The 19,495-nt window shown below is 30.2% G+C and overlaps 1 protein-coding gene across 1 annotated transcript in view; it reads right to left on the minus strand.

Annotated features, from left to right (window-relative positions):
* The window catches only part of LOC107450430 (protein O-mannosyl-transferase Tmtc3), a 62,775-nt gene that overhangs the window by 21,676 nt on the left and 21,604 nt on the right, over nucleotides 1–19,495 (minus strand). The window contains exons 2-5 of the mRNA XM_016066220.3: nucleotides 17,970–18,155; nucleotides 7,040–7,176; nucleotides 2,474–2,555; nucleotides 1,388–1,487 (exon numbers count right to left, since the gene is read on the minus strand). Coding sequence (XP_015921706.1) covers nucleotides 1,388–1,487; nucleotides 2,474–2,555; nucleotides 7,040–7,176; nucleotides 17,970–18,155 — 505 coding nt within the window. The remainder of the gene's footprint in view (nucleotides 1–1,387; nucleotides 1,488–2,473; nucleotides 2,556–7,039; nucleotides 7,177–17,969; nucleotides 18,156–19,495) is intronic.

Below are 19,495 nucleotides of genomic sequence, written 5' to 3' on the forward strand. Positions count from 1 at the left end.
GACGCGCAAATTTTGGAAACTTGGTTTTGTTAAAAAGTGCCTTTTTAAGAAACATTTTTATAGAAATTAACAATGCATACTCAAGCTTAGCACTTTTTTTTTCCAGAAAGGAAATAAATGTCATTAATTCAAAAATGGCTTTTTTTTTTGAAAAATGTCGTTCTGAGTATTTTTAGAAAATGTTTATTACGTATCGCATGTAGATTTCTGAAAAAATTCCAGAAAAGCATCACATATTGAATAAATAAAACTTTTCGTAAGAATTATTAGAGCAATAGCCCGCTATTTACAATAGCAAAGAGCTAAGCTATGAAAAAAAACTTTAAATTCAGCTAAAGTAAAAGCTAAAATTGATTTTAGTATCGTAACAATTTTATCTATACTAGCCGTCTTTGGTGACCAGTTAGGACACATTTCAAAATTATATATATATATATATATAAAACGTTCATGTTACTTCAATGAAGAGGTGGGAAAACATTAAATTCTTAACATAGATTTGATAATTTTCTAGCATTTCTTGAATTAAATATTCGCCTCTGTTAAGTAAGCCATAAAAAGTTGGAGGTTGAAAAAAATTTCTTAAAAATGGTTTAGAAAAATAAATTTGGTTATGCAAAAAGAAATGAGATACTTCTTTATAATTTCCAGAGTTTAAATGAGTAAACTTATTATTCCAAATTAATAGTTTCTATTAATCTTAAACATCTTTGACTTTGCACACAAGAGTAAATTAAATCCTCCAGCAAAAAAAATTTCCTAAAAATAGCTGTAGTCTTAAGTTAGTTGCAGTTAACTACAAAAGAAATGTAGATTTTCCAACCACTGATACCAGTCATGCTTATTCGTTGGTCAAAAATAGAACTTCGTTAGGCNGTTCCTTTACTGGGTGTTCATTCACTGGTAAGAGCTGTTCCTTCACTTGGTCTTCTTACTACTTGTTATTTGAACCTCCAAAACTTTAAAACAATATTATGTAAGTTCTCTACAATTTTTTTACATAATTTGCAATTAGTAACAAATATGTTGACACTGTCATTTAACTAAAATTACGAATTATGAAATTAATATGATTTTTTAAAAGGCAAGCGAAGCTTAAGTGTTCCTTCTCTGGTTAGTTTACCCTATTCTAAAATATTTTCTTGCATAAAATTTTAAGAATTTAAAAGTGGAAATATTAAGAGTGGTAATTATTAAAAATGTAATATGTAAAGGTATAAAAACTTAAGATTCTGAAGAAATTGCAGATATTTTCAAATTCTTCGAGTTTAACGTAAATATCTATTCAAGTCTATAAATGCTATAACCTTGTGAAGTCGAAAACTGAAAAGGCAACTAAAAATATCGAAGAAGAAGGATTGAAACAGAGAAGTCTATTAAACTTTACCGTTTTCTCCTGAAGGGGATCTCGATCGAGAATATGATCGAAAAGCTAGAAGGAAAAATATGGATGATAGGAGCTCTGCTCGGCCAACGACGCCAGTCACCTGGAAAATAAGATCACTTATTTGAACAGAATAAAAGAGAATATTTGTTGGCAACTTACATTTATCGTTTTTTGAATTTCTAAAGGCAAATATCGAATATCTGAATTAGATAATAGAAAACAATAGCGAATATATTGCAGTGCATCTTTTACATCATGCATTATAGTTATGTAATGATTCTTTCATATATATCTTTAGATTTTTTGTCGAAAATGGAATAAAAGAAATATGCACTTTAGGGGCACAAATTAATATTTTAGCAGGGAACAAAACAAAACAAAACAAAACAAATGAAAACAAATAAAAACAAAACAAAACAAAACAAAACAAAACAAAACAAAACAAAACAAAACAAAACAAAAACGCTTTTAAAATCTAATGATTCACCACCGAGAAGAGCGGGACTGAAATTTTCAAAAATTGTTTGATTGCCGACAAATAGCAAAGAGAAGCTGAAAGACAGATATTCAAAACCATCCAGGCATGAAATGCTATCTATATTGTATATTACATAGCATTTTTGTTTTTTTCTCCTGACTTTGTTATTAATTTGCAGCTTTTAAAGTGTAAACTTTTTTGACTTCATATTTTGATTACGAATATAAAAATTACTGAGGGTAGCCATTATGTATTAAATGGGAAAAATTGACAAAATTTAATAAGTATTATATACATATTATTTTAATTCTAGATTTAATTTGGTTTTTCAAACTAAAATAATACTTTGCCATTGATAGCCCATTATTAATTTCTATTAAGCTATGATAAACATTTTAATAAATACTGAAAGGACGCTTAAAGACTGCTAATTTAAAGAACATGGAAAATCTTTCCAAGTTATTGCCTATTTCTTATCAAAATTTGAAAAGTATTAAGTGGGAAGGTATGTTTTCTAAACAAGCTATACTGCTGTATTTAAGGGCGTAATTTTAAATGAAACGAAAAAAAAATCTATCGAATAATCAGCATTATTTTAATTTACTTACCGCCTCAGTGTGAATTGGATGAAGACCAAACAACATTGCAGCAATAAAACTTGCACTTTTAGATAAAAATTCACAACAAAACCTAAAATAAACCAAAAATTATTTATTGCTATTCCTATAACGAAATTGATACTTTAGATTAGTATTTCGTGAATGTTATAGATTTTTAAAAATAAAAACTTCTATCCCATTTTGAACGGTTTTTAGATTAAATACGCAGTTCTTAAAACAAATTCCTGCACTATTTATTTAATGTTTTTTGATCTTTTCGTCAAGACACGATTCCCAGTAGATCGCCAAAGTCAAGCATCACTGGCAGCGGTTAGTGTGCGGGTAGGTAACCATTTTGATAAGTCTGCGCAGGGACCGAGGGTAGGCGGTATTGGTCCTCGTTAAACTGTACCTATCGTGAAGTGCATGACTTTGCTCGCAGGTCGTTGGGCTACTAAAGCGAGGGAGCTATCCTCTCCGTAGCGGATCAAAATTCTGATGACATACCTTAGGATCATCCTCAGGGATGTTTCCCAGACCGTCACCAATAGCTCATTGAATAGCTCTAGTGCGTCGTAAATAAAGTACTAATACTACTTGAATAAATCATACAAAATAGCGAAGGATTTGAATTTAAAATAAGTTTGTAAATCTTTGCTATTGTACTAAACCTTCTTAATTTAACCGTGAACAACCGGGCGAAAATTCAAATTTCGTAATAATTCTTATCCTTAAAATTTTATAATAATTCATGAACTTATAATATAATTGCTTCAATTTTATTAAATAATGTACTTTCCCCATATTCATTTAAAACTGTATAACTACATAATTTTTTGTTACATTTCTGTAGTTTTTAAATGTAATTTCGCTAAATATCATAATATTAAAAAAAAAATAATAATTTAATTACGCATTATTAGAAGCATTTTTAAACCTCTACATATCATTTTCCTCCAACAAATTTACAATTTCAATAATAAATTATTGTAATACTTGCTATAACTTTTGTTTTCTTTGCAAGAAAGAGGATTACAATCTAATTTTATAATTCAAAATTACAATTTCCATAGCTATTGTATATATGATAAACTGAGCTTTAAATCATTACAACTCTTTCCTTATACGTGTATGTCCCCCCCAAAAGTCTCTTATTTATCCTGTTGTAAGAAAATATGTAAATTTATTAGAAGAAAATGAATGAAATCCAGCTTTTTAAATTTGCTTAAATTATTACTTAACACATTTATTTATTATTTCATAAATTAATTCATGTTTGTTACTCAAAAAGTCGTTTTAAGAAAATATACCAATTTAAATGTAAAATTTTTGAGCAAACGATTCTTAAATACAGCATTTTTTCACAACAGTTTCGAAATCTTCATTAATTCATAAATTAATTCATGTTTGTTACTCAAAAAGTTGTTTTAAGAAAATATACCAATTTAAATGTAAAATTTTTGAGCAAACGACTCTTAAATACAGCATTTTTTCACAACAGTTTCGAAATCTTCATTAATTCATAAATTAATTCATGTTTGTTACTCAAAAAGTCGTTTTAAGAAAATATGCCATTTTAAATGTAAAATTTTTGAGCAAACGATTCTTAACAGCATTTTTTGACAACAATTTCGAAGTCTTAATCTTTATAGATTTGAACAAAACCTTTATTAGATTAAAGAAAACCGTTTCCGAAATTTTTTTTATTTAATTTTTAAAGGTGATTCCGTCAGTAAATTAGTTTTATGATAATTTACTAATTAATCAAAGAAGTTTTCCGAGGAGAGGATTATATCCAAACAAATTTCTGATAATTAACGTTAATTCCATTGTTCATTAATGCGTAATAGAATTCATCCTCATTCATTGTTGCCAACACAAAACAAAGAACTATTTACCACCGAGCATTAATAGCTGCGTTTATGTTCAGTGCTAAATAGCATTTAATTTCAATTCATCCCTTTCTTTTTGTTGATATATATGTTCTCATTTCCTGCATTTACCGCAGCTTTAAATGTCAGAGAACATTTTAGATGTTTTCTAGCAAGGGTTTTATTGTTGCCTCGAACATCTTTTTCTACGCCTGCTAATTCTGATTTGCTGCATCAGGAAGTACGTGCTTTGTAATAGAAAGTAATCATGGTTTTTGTAATGTTGTTGGCTTGATCGGCGCAATATATTTCGGGAGCTGCAGTTTTATTCAACTTGGATAATTAGTGAGCTTTTTTTTTTACTATGTGCAAGTTCTTTATTTAGGAGTTCTGCGCGATGTAGCTATAATTAAAGATTATGAATTTTTAATACCCATTTTTGACATATTATAACTTAAAATGGTAAAAAGCTTTTTATCAGCATGGTAAAGAATTTGTTTTTGGTAAAGTTAGTAAGAAGGTTAAAAAAGGTAAAGACAAAATTAATTTTTATGTTAAAATTCGCATACAAACCGATCAAAATTCGAATATTTTAAGATAGATTAATTTGAAATTTATGTTCTACAATTTAAAAACGTGATTCCGAAATAAATTTGATTTTTAGTTAAATATTTCAAAATTTAAAAAAAGTATTCTTTTAAAGCAAGATTTTGAATACATTGTTGATGGTCGAAAAATAACAAGTACAATCGACAAAAGTAACTTTTGTTTCGTTAAAAAAATTTGATTTGGCTGATATTGGCAGAGAAATTGAGAAAATATTTTTTCTCAAAGAGAAAATAGCGAAATAATGTCAATTTATAGCTTAATTTCTTTTATTTATCCACACCCCCATTTATTTTGTCATTGGTAAGACAAAATAAATGGTTTAATAAATGGTAATGGTAAAATAAATGGTAAGGCAAAATAAAGATTTTGGAAATAAATTTAGGAAAAATATTTTAGTATTATATGATATTTTAGTTAAAATATTTCATAGATTTCTCTAAAACACTTGGCTCTCGCTGAAGACCATATATACCCTTTTAATTTTTGAACGGCTGCAGCTATAGATGTGAAAATGGAAAAGCAACTTAAATATTTTAAAAGTCATGAAACTTTCTTTTAAATTGCTTATTTTGAGAAATTTTTCTACTTAGAAGAAAATATCAAACTTTTTGAAGCATTTTTGAAATCCCAGATAATGTAGTAGTGGAGTGACTCATTGCATTTTATTTTATATTATTTTATAACCACCTATGGACAGCTGACTCAATTTTAAGTTTATGACTACCGATGTTCGACTTCACAGCTTTGTGATTTTGAACCTAATCCAAGGAAACTCCTGGATCTGGGAGAAATTTGCCTTCGTGGAGAACTAACTAAACTGTATTTGCGTTACACGCCGATAAAAACCACGAAAACCTCCCAACGTTAGGCTGAAGGCAAGGAAACTCTAACCCATGATCCGTCTACCACTGAGGATATTTTACGTCAGTACTGTGGTCGGTGCGAGCCGGGTGCGGAATTCATATCGACCAGTCATCGCTAGGATTCGAATCCAAGTCGCACCATCGCATGAGCTATCATGGTTTTAAGTCACTGCATTGAAAAAACAGATAAAAAACGTTTTTTATTTTCCATAAACTGTGGCGTTTCTTCATATTGGAGCTTTGCTCCATTTTCAGAAATAATATTAAGGGTACTGGTTAAGGATAGGCTTAACTTAACCTTACAGTCACGAATAGGAGCTTCAAACTCTTAGCAGTTATGGATGGAAAGAGCATATTATTAGCAAAAAAACGTTATTTCATGTAAGGACAGAGCTTCCAAAAGCAGCCTTAATGCTAAGATAAGATCGCTTAAAACGCGTATTTGTTTGTTCAGAATTCCTTGCATTGTGAATAACAATCTCAGGAAGGGGAAAAGCAATTAGTTATTGCTATCTTTATTTTTAATTTTCAATACATATTAAACTTTATACATCAAAAATCACGTCATACTGTAGGTAATTTCAAGCAAACAAATGCGCGTTTTAAGCTTTTTTATTTTAAGATTAATGTCTATAAGTGTCTATTCAAACTATATCCATGTAAGTTAACAACTCTGTTTATTTTATTTTGATGTATCGCTCTTTTTAATTTTTCCCCCATACCGTTTTCGTTAACTTCACTCTCTTCCACCAAGTGGCGCTGTAAGCAGTCTCATTTTGTTGTGCGTAGCCACTTTATTTCACCTAAATACTATTCTAATGACTATAGCTGTAGCCATTTTATACTTAAGAGGATTACGAACATTGGCGTTTTTTAACTTTTGTCTGACGTAAATTAGACAAATTACGGTAAGAAAAACGCACTAGAATTTTGTCAAATAGTTACGTTTTTTCTTTAAAATGAATTCTTAAAAGCATACAGTTTGTAAAATATGCTTTCTTGTTTTAAGTTCATTGCAAAAAAGTTAGTTTAATTTTATTATGTGGAAAAAGAAAAAAGTGAAAAAAGAGATCGAAAGTTCGAATTACTCTTGATTCAATAATTAGATTTATACATATTGAAATGCAGCGCAACTTTTTTTGAAATAAATATACCTTTTAATATAGCGGATTTTGATCTTTCATCGCGGAGATATGGTGTTAAAGGAGTAGCAATATCAAAGAAATGGTTACCTGTGATAAAGAAGGGAAACAACTACATGGAGTGCAACATTTGTAAAATGGTATCCAAAAGGATTGAGTTCGTGAAGCCAATAGTTCAATCGAAATGTAAACACGCATAATGGACGATATGATTTGTGACTTTCTTCCTAAATATAAAAAGAAAAAGAAAGAACATCAGTTTTATTTTGAAAGAATAATACTTAATGACGTTTCATTATGACGTCACAGAGACGCAATTTTCAAGGTTTCTTTTTACCCCAGTCACAATAGAGCCTGTCGTATTTAAAATTCCCTCGTATTTATTCCCTTAATTCACTTTTATTTAAAAATAATCTTTAGTTGTTACAGATGAATAACACATCTCTGTATTTTAGTTGAATAAAACCTCATCCATTTCCTTTATATGACTATTTTTTACTCTTTCAACCAATTTTTATTTATTTTATAACTGATGCTGAACAGTCGACCCAAATCTGAGTTTACGACTATCAATCTTCACCTTAGTAACCTTGTAATTTTTAACTTAACCCAGAAAACAAAAACTCTTAGATCAAGCATTGGGACAAACTTGGAACAAAGTATTGGGACTTCGTTGAGGACTTTTTGATGTAACTAATCCGAATTTCTGTTTCATGGAGAGGAAAGCGACGACGGTTAGCCCGACAGCAAGAGGATTCCAACCCTCTACCGCCAAGAATATTTTACACCAGTACTGTGGTCAGTGCGAGCCGGAAGAAAACTTCGTAATAACAACCACATATTGTAACAAGATATTTAACATCCTTGTAACAAGCCAATATCCAAGGCAAAGGACAACCTCCGAAAGTTCTTTGCGTGAAAAGATCAATTTAAAGCTTCACATAAGATTCTCTCTGAATTTTGAATTGCATAAAATCTCTTTATTTTTGTCTCTCTTCAAAATGAAAAGAAAGAAGTGGTGATATTGTAAATTTTTTTTTATCAATTTCACTTGATAAAAATCATCATTAGTTGACTTACAAATGCTGCGCATTGTATCATAGCATGTTTAATGTGGCGAACTTAATAAAATAGATCATCTCTACATTACAAAAAAATTCCAAACACATCAGTAAAATCTATTTTACAGTAAATCCATTTTTAGTGTAAAATTTTATACCGTAATTTTTGCAGTAATAATTACTTAACACTAGATTGCCTAAGGAAGTCATTTTGACTGCTTTTAATTTCAATTAGAAAAACAATGATGTATACAATGACACGATTTCTTAGAATTTTGTGACTTTTTGAACAACATATAATTTTTTTATTGTTAATATCTACTAATAACTTGTTACATAACTGTAAATAATATAAAAAATCTTGAAAATTAATTTTAAGCAAATTTATTGACACATTCACAATCTAGTCATTTTGACTGCTTTTCGGCAATGTAGGTATATACTAATTTTCCGTCTTTCTAGTGTTAATTACAGTGATTCAATGATTATACAGTAAATATTACTTTAAAAATTATGTTATTATATATCAGATTTTTTTCTTCCGTAAAATTTTACGGTTAAACTAAATCTCTTGATAAAATGTACCGGCACACTGAGTGCCGGTATTTTTTACCGTAATTTAATCTGAAAAACGGGAAAAATGTAAAAATGTTGAAATACTGAAACCAAACTATAATTTACTTTAAATGCAAAGTAAAATTGTATTTTGTCTTCATTAACACTCGACACGCTCGAAGAAAAATACTTCCAAACATTTCATAAAATAAAAATAAAATAACCAAACGATTTAAAAAAACTTCAAGACTTTGATTAAAAATAATAAATGAAAACGATAAAATTTTCGTCCAACTAGCAGTCAAGTAATATGATAGAAGGAGAAAATAATGTTTTAGGGAATAACTACATCATTAGGTACAGTGGAAGATTTAATATTTAAAAAGATAAAGTTTCATTTTCTGGATTCAAAGAAATATGCCATTTTTATAATATTTTATTTTCTGCGGAAAATATCGCTGTGAAGAAAAAAATTCGATATTCTAATAATCTTCCATTCTATTACTTTGTTAGGTTTTAAATTTTTCTTTTGCTGTTAACATTTGTCAAGACACATTGTTAAAATGCGAGGGAGTCAAAATTCCTTTTTTTCTGCGTCAAATTTACGACTGAACTTCACAAAAATATTGTTTTAAGAGTTTTTGTATCTTCTAAAATGCATTCCAGAATGACGTTTATGGTAATTTATGATGGCCGAAAAGTATTTTATAAGTCGCGCTTACTTTTCTTATTCGAGTTAAACTATATTGCAAAATCGTTTTCTTTTAACACCTCTCTGCAAAGCTTCCTGAATTTTTGGAAAATGTCGTTAAATGGAAACAAAATGCTCAGGAACTGTTAAAAAAAATCGTTTGCTTGTTTAGATTGTGTGGCATAAATTTTACAGGATCATATTTATTCCAAAATATTTTCTTACATAACAGTTTAAGCGTTTGAAAACTTCTGATACTTTTAAAAATAATATAGAATAAATATTTTTCTTTAAGGTATCCAACTGGGGAAAATCGGCAAATTTGACGAAAATTTCGATTTTTTTAAACTTTTGATACTTGAATTAGCTTTCTAAATCCCTTTAAATTTAGAATGAGTGTTATGATTTCTAATGATTTTATACGTACATAATAAGTTATTTTTGTAGTATTTTTTGATAATTATATACTGCACTTTTAGAAGAACGTTGAAAATTTCTTTACTTTCATGCGCATAGCTTCATTTATCTTAAAAATTAGCTTGCTGCAATGATGCCAAATGGCGTTGTGCGTTCTGCCTGGGGTTTGGGCTTGGCGTTAAAAGTTTGAATTTGAAAAATTATTATCGGCCAAAGATGGAAAGTTTGAATTACAAACATTTTATTACAAAATTCTTTGATCTCTTACTGAATTTTATTATGCGTTTTATATATAATACATTTTACATGTAATGCATTTTATGTATAATACATTTTATGTATAATACATTTTATTATAGAATTCTTTGAATTCTTAAATTTTGTATAATGTTAACTACGTTTTCAACTAAAAGCCATGTTCTGAAAAGTGAGAATTCATTATTTTTAGAACATGCTTTAAGTAAGAATGTTTAGAATTTTTCTTTTAAAAATCAACATTGCACGATATATTTAATTCTATTCCATTGTTTTTTTTTTCAAATTTTTTGAGACTTTAGTTTAAAACACAGGTAATCATATTGTTGATAGAGAAAAAAATATTTGGATATTTAAGCATTACAATTTGTTGTAAAGATGTCAGCGAGACATAAAAAATTTGTAATTTTCATGCTCAAATTTGCCCTAATTTTGAAAGAATTTTTTTTGTTTAAAGTTTACTTTAAATTTCTTATTTTAAGACCCCTCCTTACCTGAAATAAAATTAAAAATTTAATTTTGGCCGAATCCAGTCAGATACTATTTAGTGCATTTGGTAAAATTTTTTTGCGCTTTAATATACCTCAGAGAAATTTAGAAAATGGTTTAAAGTTTTTTGCTAAAAACAAGATTTAGTTTTACCGAAAATTTGGTGAAATATTATTTGTGTTTCCTATTCAATCATGTTAAGTGATATGAAATAATAGGTCTAATACGGAATTTATGTCTAAAATACGGAATTTATGTCAAGAAAGAAAGCTTCGAATAATTTTTAGTTATTTTCGAATTTCTTCCCATAAACAATAAAATTTTTTATTTTATGCATTATTAGTTTATCATTAATATCAATATGATAGAATAAGAAAATTGTGTTTTGGGTTGCATCGAAATTTTCACAACACATTGAATCATGTAAACGTATCAGGGGCGTTTATAAAAACTGTCTAACCTTTTTTGACAGTTGTTTAAACAGCAAAATTTGTAACAGTTTTTATTTCTTACACTACAGTTTTCAACTTACCACTTTAATTTTGAAAAAATATGAAGAGTAAACATATAACTTTAATTGAGGATGTGGTTCAAATTTTTCTGCCATGCAAAGAGTTGATATTTACACTGAGAAAAAAGCATGGTCAAAATTACTAAAATTAGGTAAAATTTACCGTGTTTCTGATTCGATAAAAACACCAGAAAGCTCAGTAATTTTTACCGAAACGCACTGGTAATGATTTGGGTCAAATTAACAATGAAATATGGTTTTATATCTAGTCGTAAAATTTGGTAAATGTGGTAAAATTTGGTTATTTCTATCATGATACTTTAGAGCATGACATAAAAACCATTTATTCGGTTGAATTTATTTTTCAGTTTTGGTAATTTTTAACAAATGTATGGTTTAAATATCGTATATTTTAGTTTTATTAACCAAAATTCTGCTTTTTTTTTAAAAAGCAAAAATGCCTTCCCCATACAGTTCGGTCCAGAATTTTTTCTCCGTTTAAAAAAAAAATCTTTTACTCTCTAGATATATAAAAATATACCTTTTTACATATTTCATTTTCTGCGAACAATAGTACAATAAGAAAAAAAAATCGATTTTTAAATTTTCTTTCATTCTATAACTTTGTTGGGTTTAAAATATTTCTTCTACTCTTAAAACTTGTCGAGACGTATTGTTAGAATGCGAACTGGTTGAAATTCTTTTTTTTCATCAAACTTACAATAAAATTTCACGACAATATTGCTTTGGGAGTTTTTGAATCTTTCAAAATAGCATTATGTAGTGACGTTTATGGTAATTCATGATGCTTTTAAAAGTACTTTATAAGCTGCGTTAACTTTTCTCACCAGAGTTAAACCATATCGCAATATCGTTTTCTTTCAACTCTTTTCTGTGAACAGAGTTCTCAGCAGTTTTAGAAAATGTTATTAAATAGAACTTTATAATGCAACGAAATGTTTTGTTGCGACTGCAAAATCGTTTACTTGTTTAGATTGGATCGCATAAATTTTAAAGGATCTTATTTATTTCAAAATATTCTCTTTTCAAAAATTTTTTAAGAGTTCGAAATGTTTTTACGTTTTTAAAAGTAACTTAGAATAAATGTAATGCAGAGTTCTCCTTTGAGAAAGATGCAGATTACTTTTGCAGGTTTTTATTCTTTATTAGTAATAATGTTATAGAATAATATAGAATATAGAATAATATGGAATATAGAATAATATAGAATATGGAATAATATAGAATATAGAATAATATAGAATATAGAATAATATAGAATAATATAGAATATAGAATAATATAGAATATAGAATAATATGCAGGTTATATTCTTAAGTAATAATGATGAATGTCATAATAATTATGATGAATGTCATAATAATTATGTTCTTATCTGATTATTAAAAAAAAGAACATCATATTAAGAACCTTTCCCCCCAAAAAAAATGTTGAATGGAAAAATTTGAAACGATAAATCCATTCTTACAAGAAATAAAGAAGTTTTCAAAGGAATAAAGAACCGTTAAATCTTAGAGAATCACAAAGTGTGAAAATGTAATTAAGTAGTTTATATTACAGCGCTGTTAACATTATATCGAAATTTACTAAATATTAATTTCGAAAACTAAGCACGAAAAAAAATTCCACATAATTAATCGTACAGTATGGTAATGACATTTCTGGTTAAAAAAACAATAATTATGGTTAATAAAACTAAAATATATAGCATTAAATAAATAATCCCACTAATCTGAAGCTGTAAGATATTACCTAATTTAAAACCGTTTAGTTGGTTATTATAACCTATTAGCATTGATAATCGCTGGGTTATTTTCTTGTCGAGTGACCTTGACTGAATGGGACAGTTGAATTCCATGCTAACTGAAACCAGTAGTAGAATTCCAAGCGTAACAGAGGGGAAATCACACAGGTATTTTATCATAAAAAATGTTTTAAATATATGTGAAAACAAAAAATTGCGCAATAATATGCTACTTAAAGGTGCAATGTTTAATTAAATGGCATGATATTTCCCTGTAACTATTTGTCAAATTTGCAAAATGTCCCTTCTGTTACATTGGAATTTTTTGAAGTTAATAAAAATATATGGCAATTTAACAAGTCTTATAATAATTTATTTTACCTTGAAATGTGATAATTAAAAAAAAAAATTACAAATAATGTTTAGGATGTTCCAAATCACAGAATATATCGGAAGTAACAGTGCATGTCAAAAATGTGGGATTTTCTTTGTCCCCTCAGTTACGGACGCTTTTAATTCCCTGTCAATTAAATTATGAGGCTCTTTTATTATTTTATGCAATTAAATTAAACATTGCACCTTAAAGTAGCATATTATTGCACAATTTTTCGTTTTCACATATATTTAATAAATTTTTTTAGGATAAAATACCTGTGTGATTTCCCCTCTGTTACGCTTGGAGTTCTGCGACAACCTAGTTGCGCTTAAAAATTTAGACTTAAGGAACATGGTAGATGTGTCCGCTACCAAGAATATGAAAAATCATCAATTAATTTCAACAATATCAAAATTATTTTAACCCCAGTCACATCAGCTCATCTTGACACCCTTGAATCTTGTTTCATTCATATGAATGCTGATTTCCTTGTTAGCGACATTAGTTCCACACAACTTCTCCATAGCGCGTGGAAATGCATCTTACCCTGATTCACCCCTCCCAGCCACTGTGGTTTTTCTCGTTCTGTTTTTCAACTTTTTACTCTCGCAGCTTTTGTGATTATTTTCTAGTTTTGTTTCTCATCTGAATTTTCCCATTTTCGTAGGCAACTGTTTGTTTTATATCTAAAATCTGTTTCGTTCCTTTAAGTATGGCAAGTCTTGCAGATGGGCTCCTGTTTTTAAGCGCTTGAAACATGGCGACTATTAAACTGCTGTTTGTAGAAAATGCAACACCGTGAAGGAATCATCAGAATCAAATGAAATTCGCAGCAAATGTCAATTATAGGATATTATGCAAATTAATAAAGTTTCAGAGCCATCGCGCGTGCGTGGCGCGCGCAGCGCCCTCTGAATTGATGCTGAAAGCGTATAAATAAAGTGCTGTAGCGGGACGTTGAAAATAGTCTATGATTATTTGTTAGTGGCAAACGTTTAGTGAGACCTGAGTATGCCTCCACGACGGAAGAATAAGAAATTCAAGCAACTTACGGAGTTTGAACGAGGGAGGATAATCGGCCTTCGAGAAGGAGGATTTTCCTATCGCGCAATAGCAGCTCGTATGCAGCGGAACAGTTCCACAGTGATGCGAGTTTGGAAGCAGTGGACCGACGAGCACCGAACAACTCGAAAAACAGGCACTGGACGACAGAAGGTGACGTCAGAGCGCGATGATCGACACCTGCTCCGCATGGCGGTGAATGATCGCACAGCTTCCTCCAGGCAGCTGGCAGCACATTGGTCTACTGCTACAGGTGTACAATTGTCGGCTTCGTCAATTCGTCGTCGTCTGCTGCGCCGTGGATTGCGTGCAAGGGTGCCATTATACAGGATTCCCCTCACGGCGGATCATCGACGGCTGCGTCGGCAGTGGGCTCTTGAGCACAGAGACTGGCGAGCTGATTGGCACCAAGTTGTCTTTTCAGATGAATCACGCTTCAATTTGTGGACCCATGATGGCCGTGTTCGTGTTAGACGTTATGCCGGTCAACGCTGCCTTCCTGAGTGTATTATTGAACGACATAGTGGTCGAACACCCGGAGTTATGGTCTGGGGTGCGATTTCGTATCATGGACGATCCAATTTGATACGAATTGAGGGTAATCTCAATAGCAACAGATACGTCCGTGAAGTGCTACAGCCCGAAGTCGTTCCTTTCCTTCAAGGCATCCCTGGAGCTATCTTTCAGCAGGATAATGCACGCCCACATGTTGCGCGGACTGTTAGAGACTTCTGTTCAGCACAACGCATGCAACTTCTTCCTTGGCCTGCTTATTCGCCGGATATGTCGCCTATTGAGCACGTGTGGGATATGGTTGGTCGGCGTCTCACTCGTGATCCGCGTCCTGCAGTTTCCAAAGACGAACTTTGGTTGCGCATACAAGCGATATGGAATTCTCTTCCTCAAGCAGATATTCAACATCTGTTTGACTCCATGCCACGTCGTATAGCAGCACTTATTGCAGCGCGTGGTGGCTGCACCAAATACTGATTTCGGACGCTTAATTTGTTTCTTTTGTTTTGAAAATTTCATCATTTATTTGTATCAGTACAAGTCGTTTCTGCATTAAATTTCATTTGATTCTGATGATTCTTTCATGGTGTTGCATTTTCTACAAACAGCAGTTTATTTCATATTTATATATTTTTGTAGCGAATGAAGTTTTTATTCAAGTAAAATATATGGCATTTAAACTATTTATTTGGTAGTTTTTCCATTCATATGGTAACAGTTTAACAAAAGTTTGGATTTTCAAAACACTTTTCACACTTTTGGTAAAAATGTAAAACTGAAAAGAAAATTTAACTAAATAAATGATTTTTATTCTATACTCTGAGGTAACATGATAAAATTACCAAATTTTAACACATTTACCAAAAATTTCATAATTTATTATAAAATTGTATTTAATTGTTAATTTTACCAAATCGCTTCGGTAAAAATCACCGAGCTTCTTTGTGTTCCGATAGCACCAAAAATATAGTGATCTTAACCATATTCTGGTAGTTTTGGCCACATTTTTCCATTAATAAGCCGAATTTGTTACATTCTAGAATAAAGAACTTTTTTTCTGTAATTTTATTTTTTAAATAATAAAAAGAGTTTTTATTCTTGTCTGATTAAGCTTTTACTAAAATATAATGTGCAAATACAAAAATTCTTTCTTACGTCATTTGTTTTCATATCTCTCCTTTTTGTTTTAAAAAATTACACTCATCGAACACAAAAAACTCAGATAACGAAACTGATGACCATTATTCAACTTCTTTGACATAAATATAGTAAGTTTCAACATCCAATTTACAAACTTTCGTTCGTAAAAGATAAGCTATCGTTCATCACCTCTCTTATACGAACTTTAATTCAAGAAAAGACAATGTTATCTTTTCCTTTTAAGTAGTTGACAATAAAAATGACTTTTCACTTTGTGAGTGAAGCAGTAGAGGGTAAGCCTTGTCGTCAGAAAATTTAATTTCCCATGCCTGCTCGCGCTTTTCATTAAATCGCTGCTATCAATTCAGGAATCCTTGGAAAGAATTTATTTGGAGCGTGAAAAATACTTTATTCTAGTTTGGGTATGACAGAAGATTTTTATACCCCCAAGGAAAGTTTATATTAAATTATAAGTATAGGTATGCACAAAATGAATCTTTAACGAGGCCTGGTATGTTACGGATTGATTTAACCCATAAGGGAAAAGATAAAAATTTTTTCCCTATTTTTCTCCAGTTTTGTAAGCAAGAACTTTCTTGAAAAGTAAACATATTAGTCCCATGTAGAATGATAAGTTAATTAAACGTAAAGTTTTGGGAAATTGGTACGCTTTAAATGTAAATTTTACTTAATATTGTCGGAATGATATTACCATTGATATAGTTGGTAAAGTAGCTTTGGTACATTTTGCGTAATATTAACGGAATGGATTTTACCAAATATCTTCCGTAAGATTGCTTTCCGTAAGATTGCTACCTTTACCTTCGATAAGATTGCTTTCCGTAAGATTGCTACCTTTACTTTCGGTAAGATTGTTTTCCGTAAGATTGCTACCTTTACCTTCGGTTAGATTGCTTTCCGTAAGATTTCTATCTTTACCTTCGGTAAGATTGCTTTCCGTAAGATTGCTACCTTTACCTTCGGTAAGATTGCTTTTCGTAAGATTGCTACCTTTAACCTTCGATAAGATTGCTTTCCGTAAGATTGCTACCTTTACCTTCGGTAAGATTGCTACCTTTACCTTCGGTAAGACTGCTTTCCGTAAGATTGCTACCTTTACCTTCGGTAAGATTGCTTTCCATAAGATTGTTACCTTTACCTTCGGTGAGATTGCTTTCCGTAAGATTGCTACCTTTACCTTCGGTAAGATTTGTTTTTCGTAAGATTGCTACCTTTACCTTCAGTGAGATTGTTTTCCGTAAGATTGCTACCTTTACCTTCAGTAAGATTGCTTTCGTATATTTTACGAAAGATTGACGAAAGAAAATTTACTATTTAGATTTAGTAAAAATAATTTTGTACATTTTACGTATTATTGACGAAGCAAGTTTACAGTTTAAATTTCGGTAAATTTCGGTTTGAATTTATTTGCGCAAATTTTTTGTTTTTTCGATAACCACTTTTTTTGCATAATTTGACGTTTCAAACTTTTGACGTATTGTAGATGTAAATATTATGCAAAAATAACGTAGCCTTTCTTAACTTGTAAAAAGTGGTTAGTAAAACATACGTAAAAGAAACAATACTAATGTATGATTAGTGTGGTATACTAATCATACATTAGTATAATTAGTATACCATACTAATCATACATGATACTATACTAATCATACTATCATATATAATAATATTATCATACATGGTATTTACACATCGTATATACTAGTATGCACATTAGTATGATTAGTATTGTATTGTACTAGACTTAACTGTTGTTGTTGTTACTTATTCCACTCGGCCCAGAACAAGGCTAGACCAAGACCAGAAGACCGTTCACCGACAGAAAATCATATACCATCGCCGGACCTTCCAAGATAAAATTCTTCTCTAGCCCCATACAGGACAGCAAATGGTCAGGTGTACCCTGGTGCACATTACATTTTAGGCACATAGGGTAAGTCTTTTTTTTTTATTTTTTATTTTTAAATTTCTGTTGCATTTTATTTACTCTCGATGTTTTGTTTAGTGAAATTCTGTTCACACTAGATCACGTTTAGGCAAGATTCTGCTCACGCGAGTTCATTGGTTGCATGGAAATTTCACCATGAATCCCGTGATATGCAAGCATCCAAGCAATATTTGATCAGGCACCGTTATGCGTTGAATAATTTGTTTTCATACTTACTTTATGCATCGGTGTGCCCCAAAAATCATTGAAAAGTAGATTAGATAGAGCTGTCTTGGGTCTGAGATCCATGTTTTCGACGATAGCTGGTCGATCATCGAAGACTAAACCACAGTTTAAACTATTTGCGTAGCACATGAAGGAAGAAATGGCGATAATTGCAGGTATGATGTAATTGGTATCCTTCTGAAAAAAACAAACAACGTCTTATTTTTAAACAGAATTAGTTTTTTCCAACATTATTTATGAAAAAATGTCAGATTTTATTATAATTATTATTAATTTTATTATATTTCTTAGCATATTTGCAAGTTTAAATTCACATAATTAACTATGAAATTTGAAATGTTGCATGGTTTTGTTTAATCGAGTTAATATTAGTAAAGAACTATAGGCAATGCTGTAAAGTATTGTCCATTGCACCAAATTAAAATAACCAATGTTTTTTTCGATTCAGTAGGAATTAAGTAACCGATACTTAATGTTGTATCATAATAAAGTTTAGAAAATTTTTTAAAAGCAAAAGCGAAATTTAGTTTGACTTTTTCTCACGTTCACTATCACACACTACAAAATAACAAGGAGCATGCGCAGCTTTGTGGTGTCTGTGCATCGAGGACAAGCACAGTCGCTTTGAAACATACCATACGAACGTTAAGGCGAGGCATTGCTAAATCTCTCTAATGTTTTAAAACCAATAGTATTTGAAATGATTATGTTTCAAGATCTAATGACAATTATTCAATTAAGTTAACACGGTTCCAACCACAATTGTTTAAGAATTGTTGAACAGATGTAATATTTCGAAACAGATCAAAAAATGGCAGAAACTAAATATTTCAACACTAGTTCGAAATATTTTAATAAAACTTTCCTTAAGGAAGTATCGGTTTAAAAATGAAGCAGTTAAAAAATTTTAAATCTCGCCTTTTCTTTCAATATGTAGTGTGACAAAAATGTCACAATTTATTGTATCATTTGTGTAACACAAATTGAATCAACCCTTTGACGCAAATGCGACACCGGTGTCCCTTATATATATATTTTTTCTCTAATTACAAGCAGAAAGATATTTTAGCATTTTTTTAATGAAAAATGGTCAAATAGTTGCTGAAAATATGTAAGATTATCGGAATTATATTTGTAATAAAATATAAAATCCAAAAAAAGTAGTTTGAAACTTTTTTTTAAATTCATGTCAAAAAAATATCGATAATTAATTTGATAATTCAATTGAACTAAAGAAATTGCAATGATGAATAACTATTTCTCTTAGATGTAAATATGTGCAAATCTGAAAAATTATTGTTCGGAAGATTTTACTTTTAACGCAGAAAAAGACAACGATTTTATGCTGTACTTCATAACTAGAAATTATTAAAATGCTAAATATCATATTTTTTACTTATTTAGATTCAACTTAATGAAAATATTGAAAAAAGTATTAAAAAAATGTTTAATAAAAATTCTGCTTGAAGGGGTTAGATGTGCTTTATGTACTGTGGGCCAGAAGACTGTGATTTGGC

Source organism: Parasteatoda tepidariorum, chromosome 8 (assembly GCF_043381705.1).
Source record: "Parasteatoda tepidariorum isolate YZ-2023 chromosome 8, CAS_Ptep_4.0, whole genome shotgun sequence".
Lineage (NCBI taxonomy): Eukaryota > Metazoa > Arthropoda > Arachnida > Araneae > Theridiidae > Parasteatoda > Parasteatoda tepidariorum.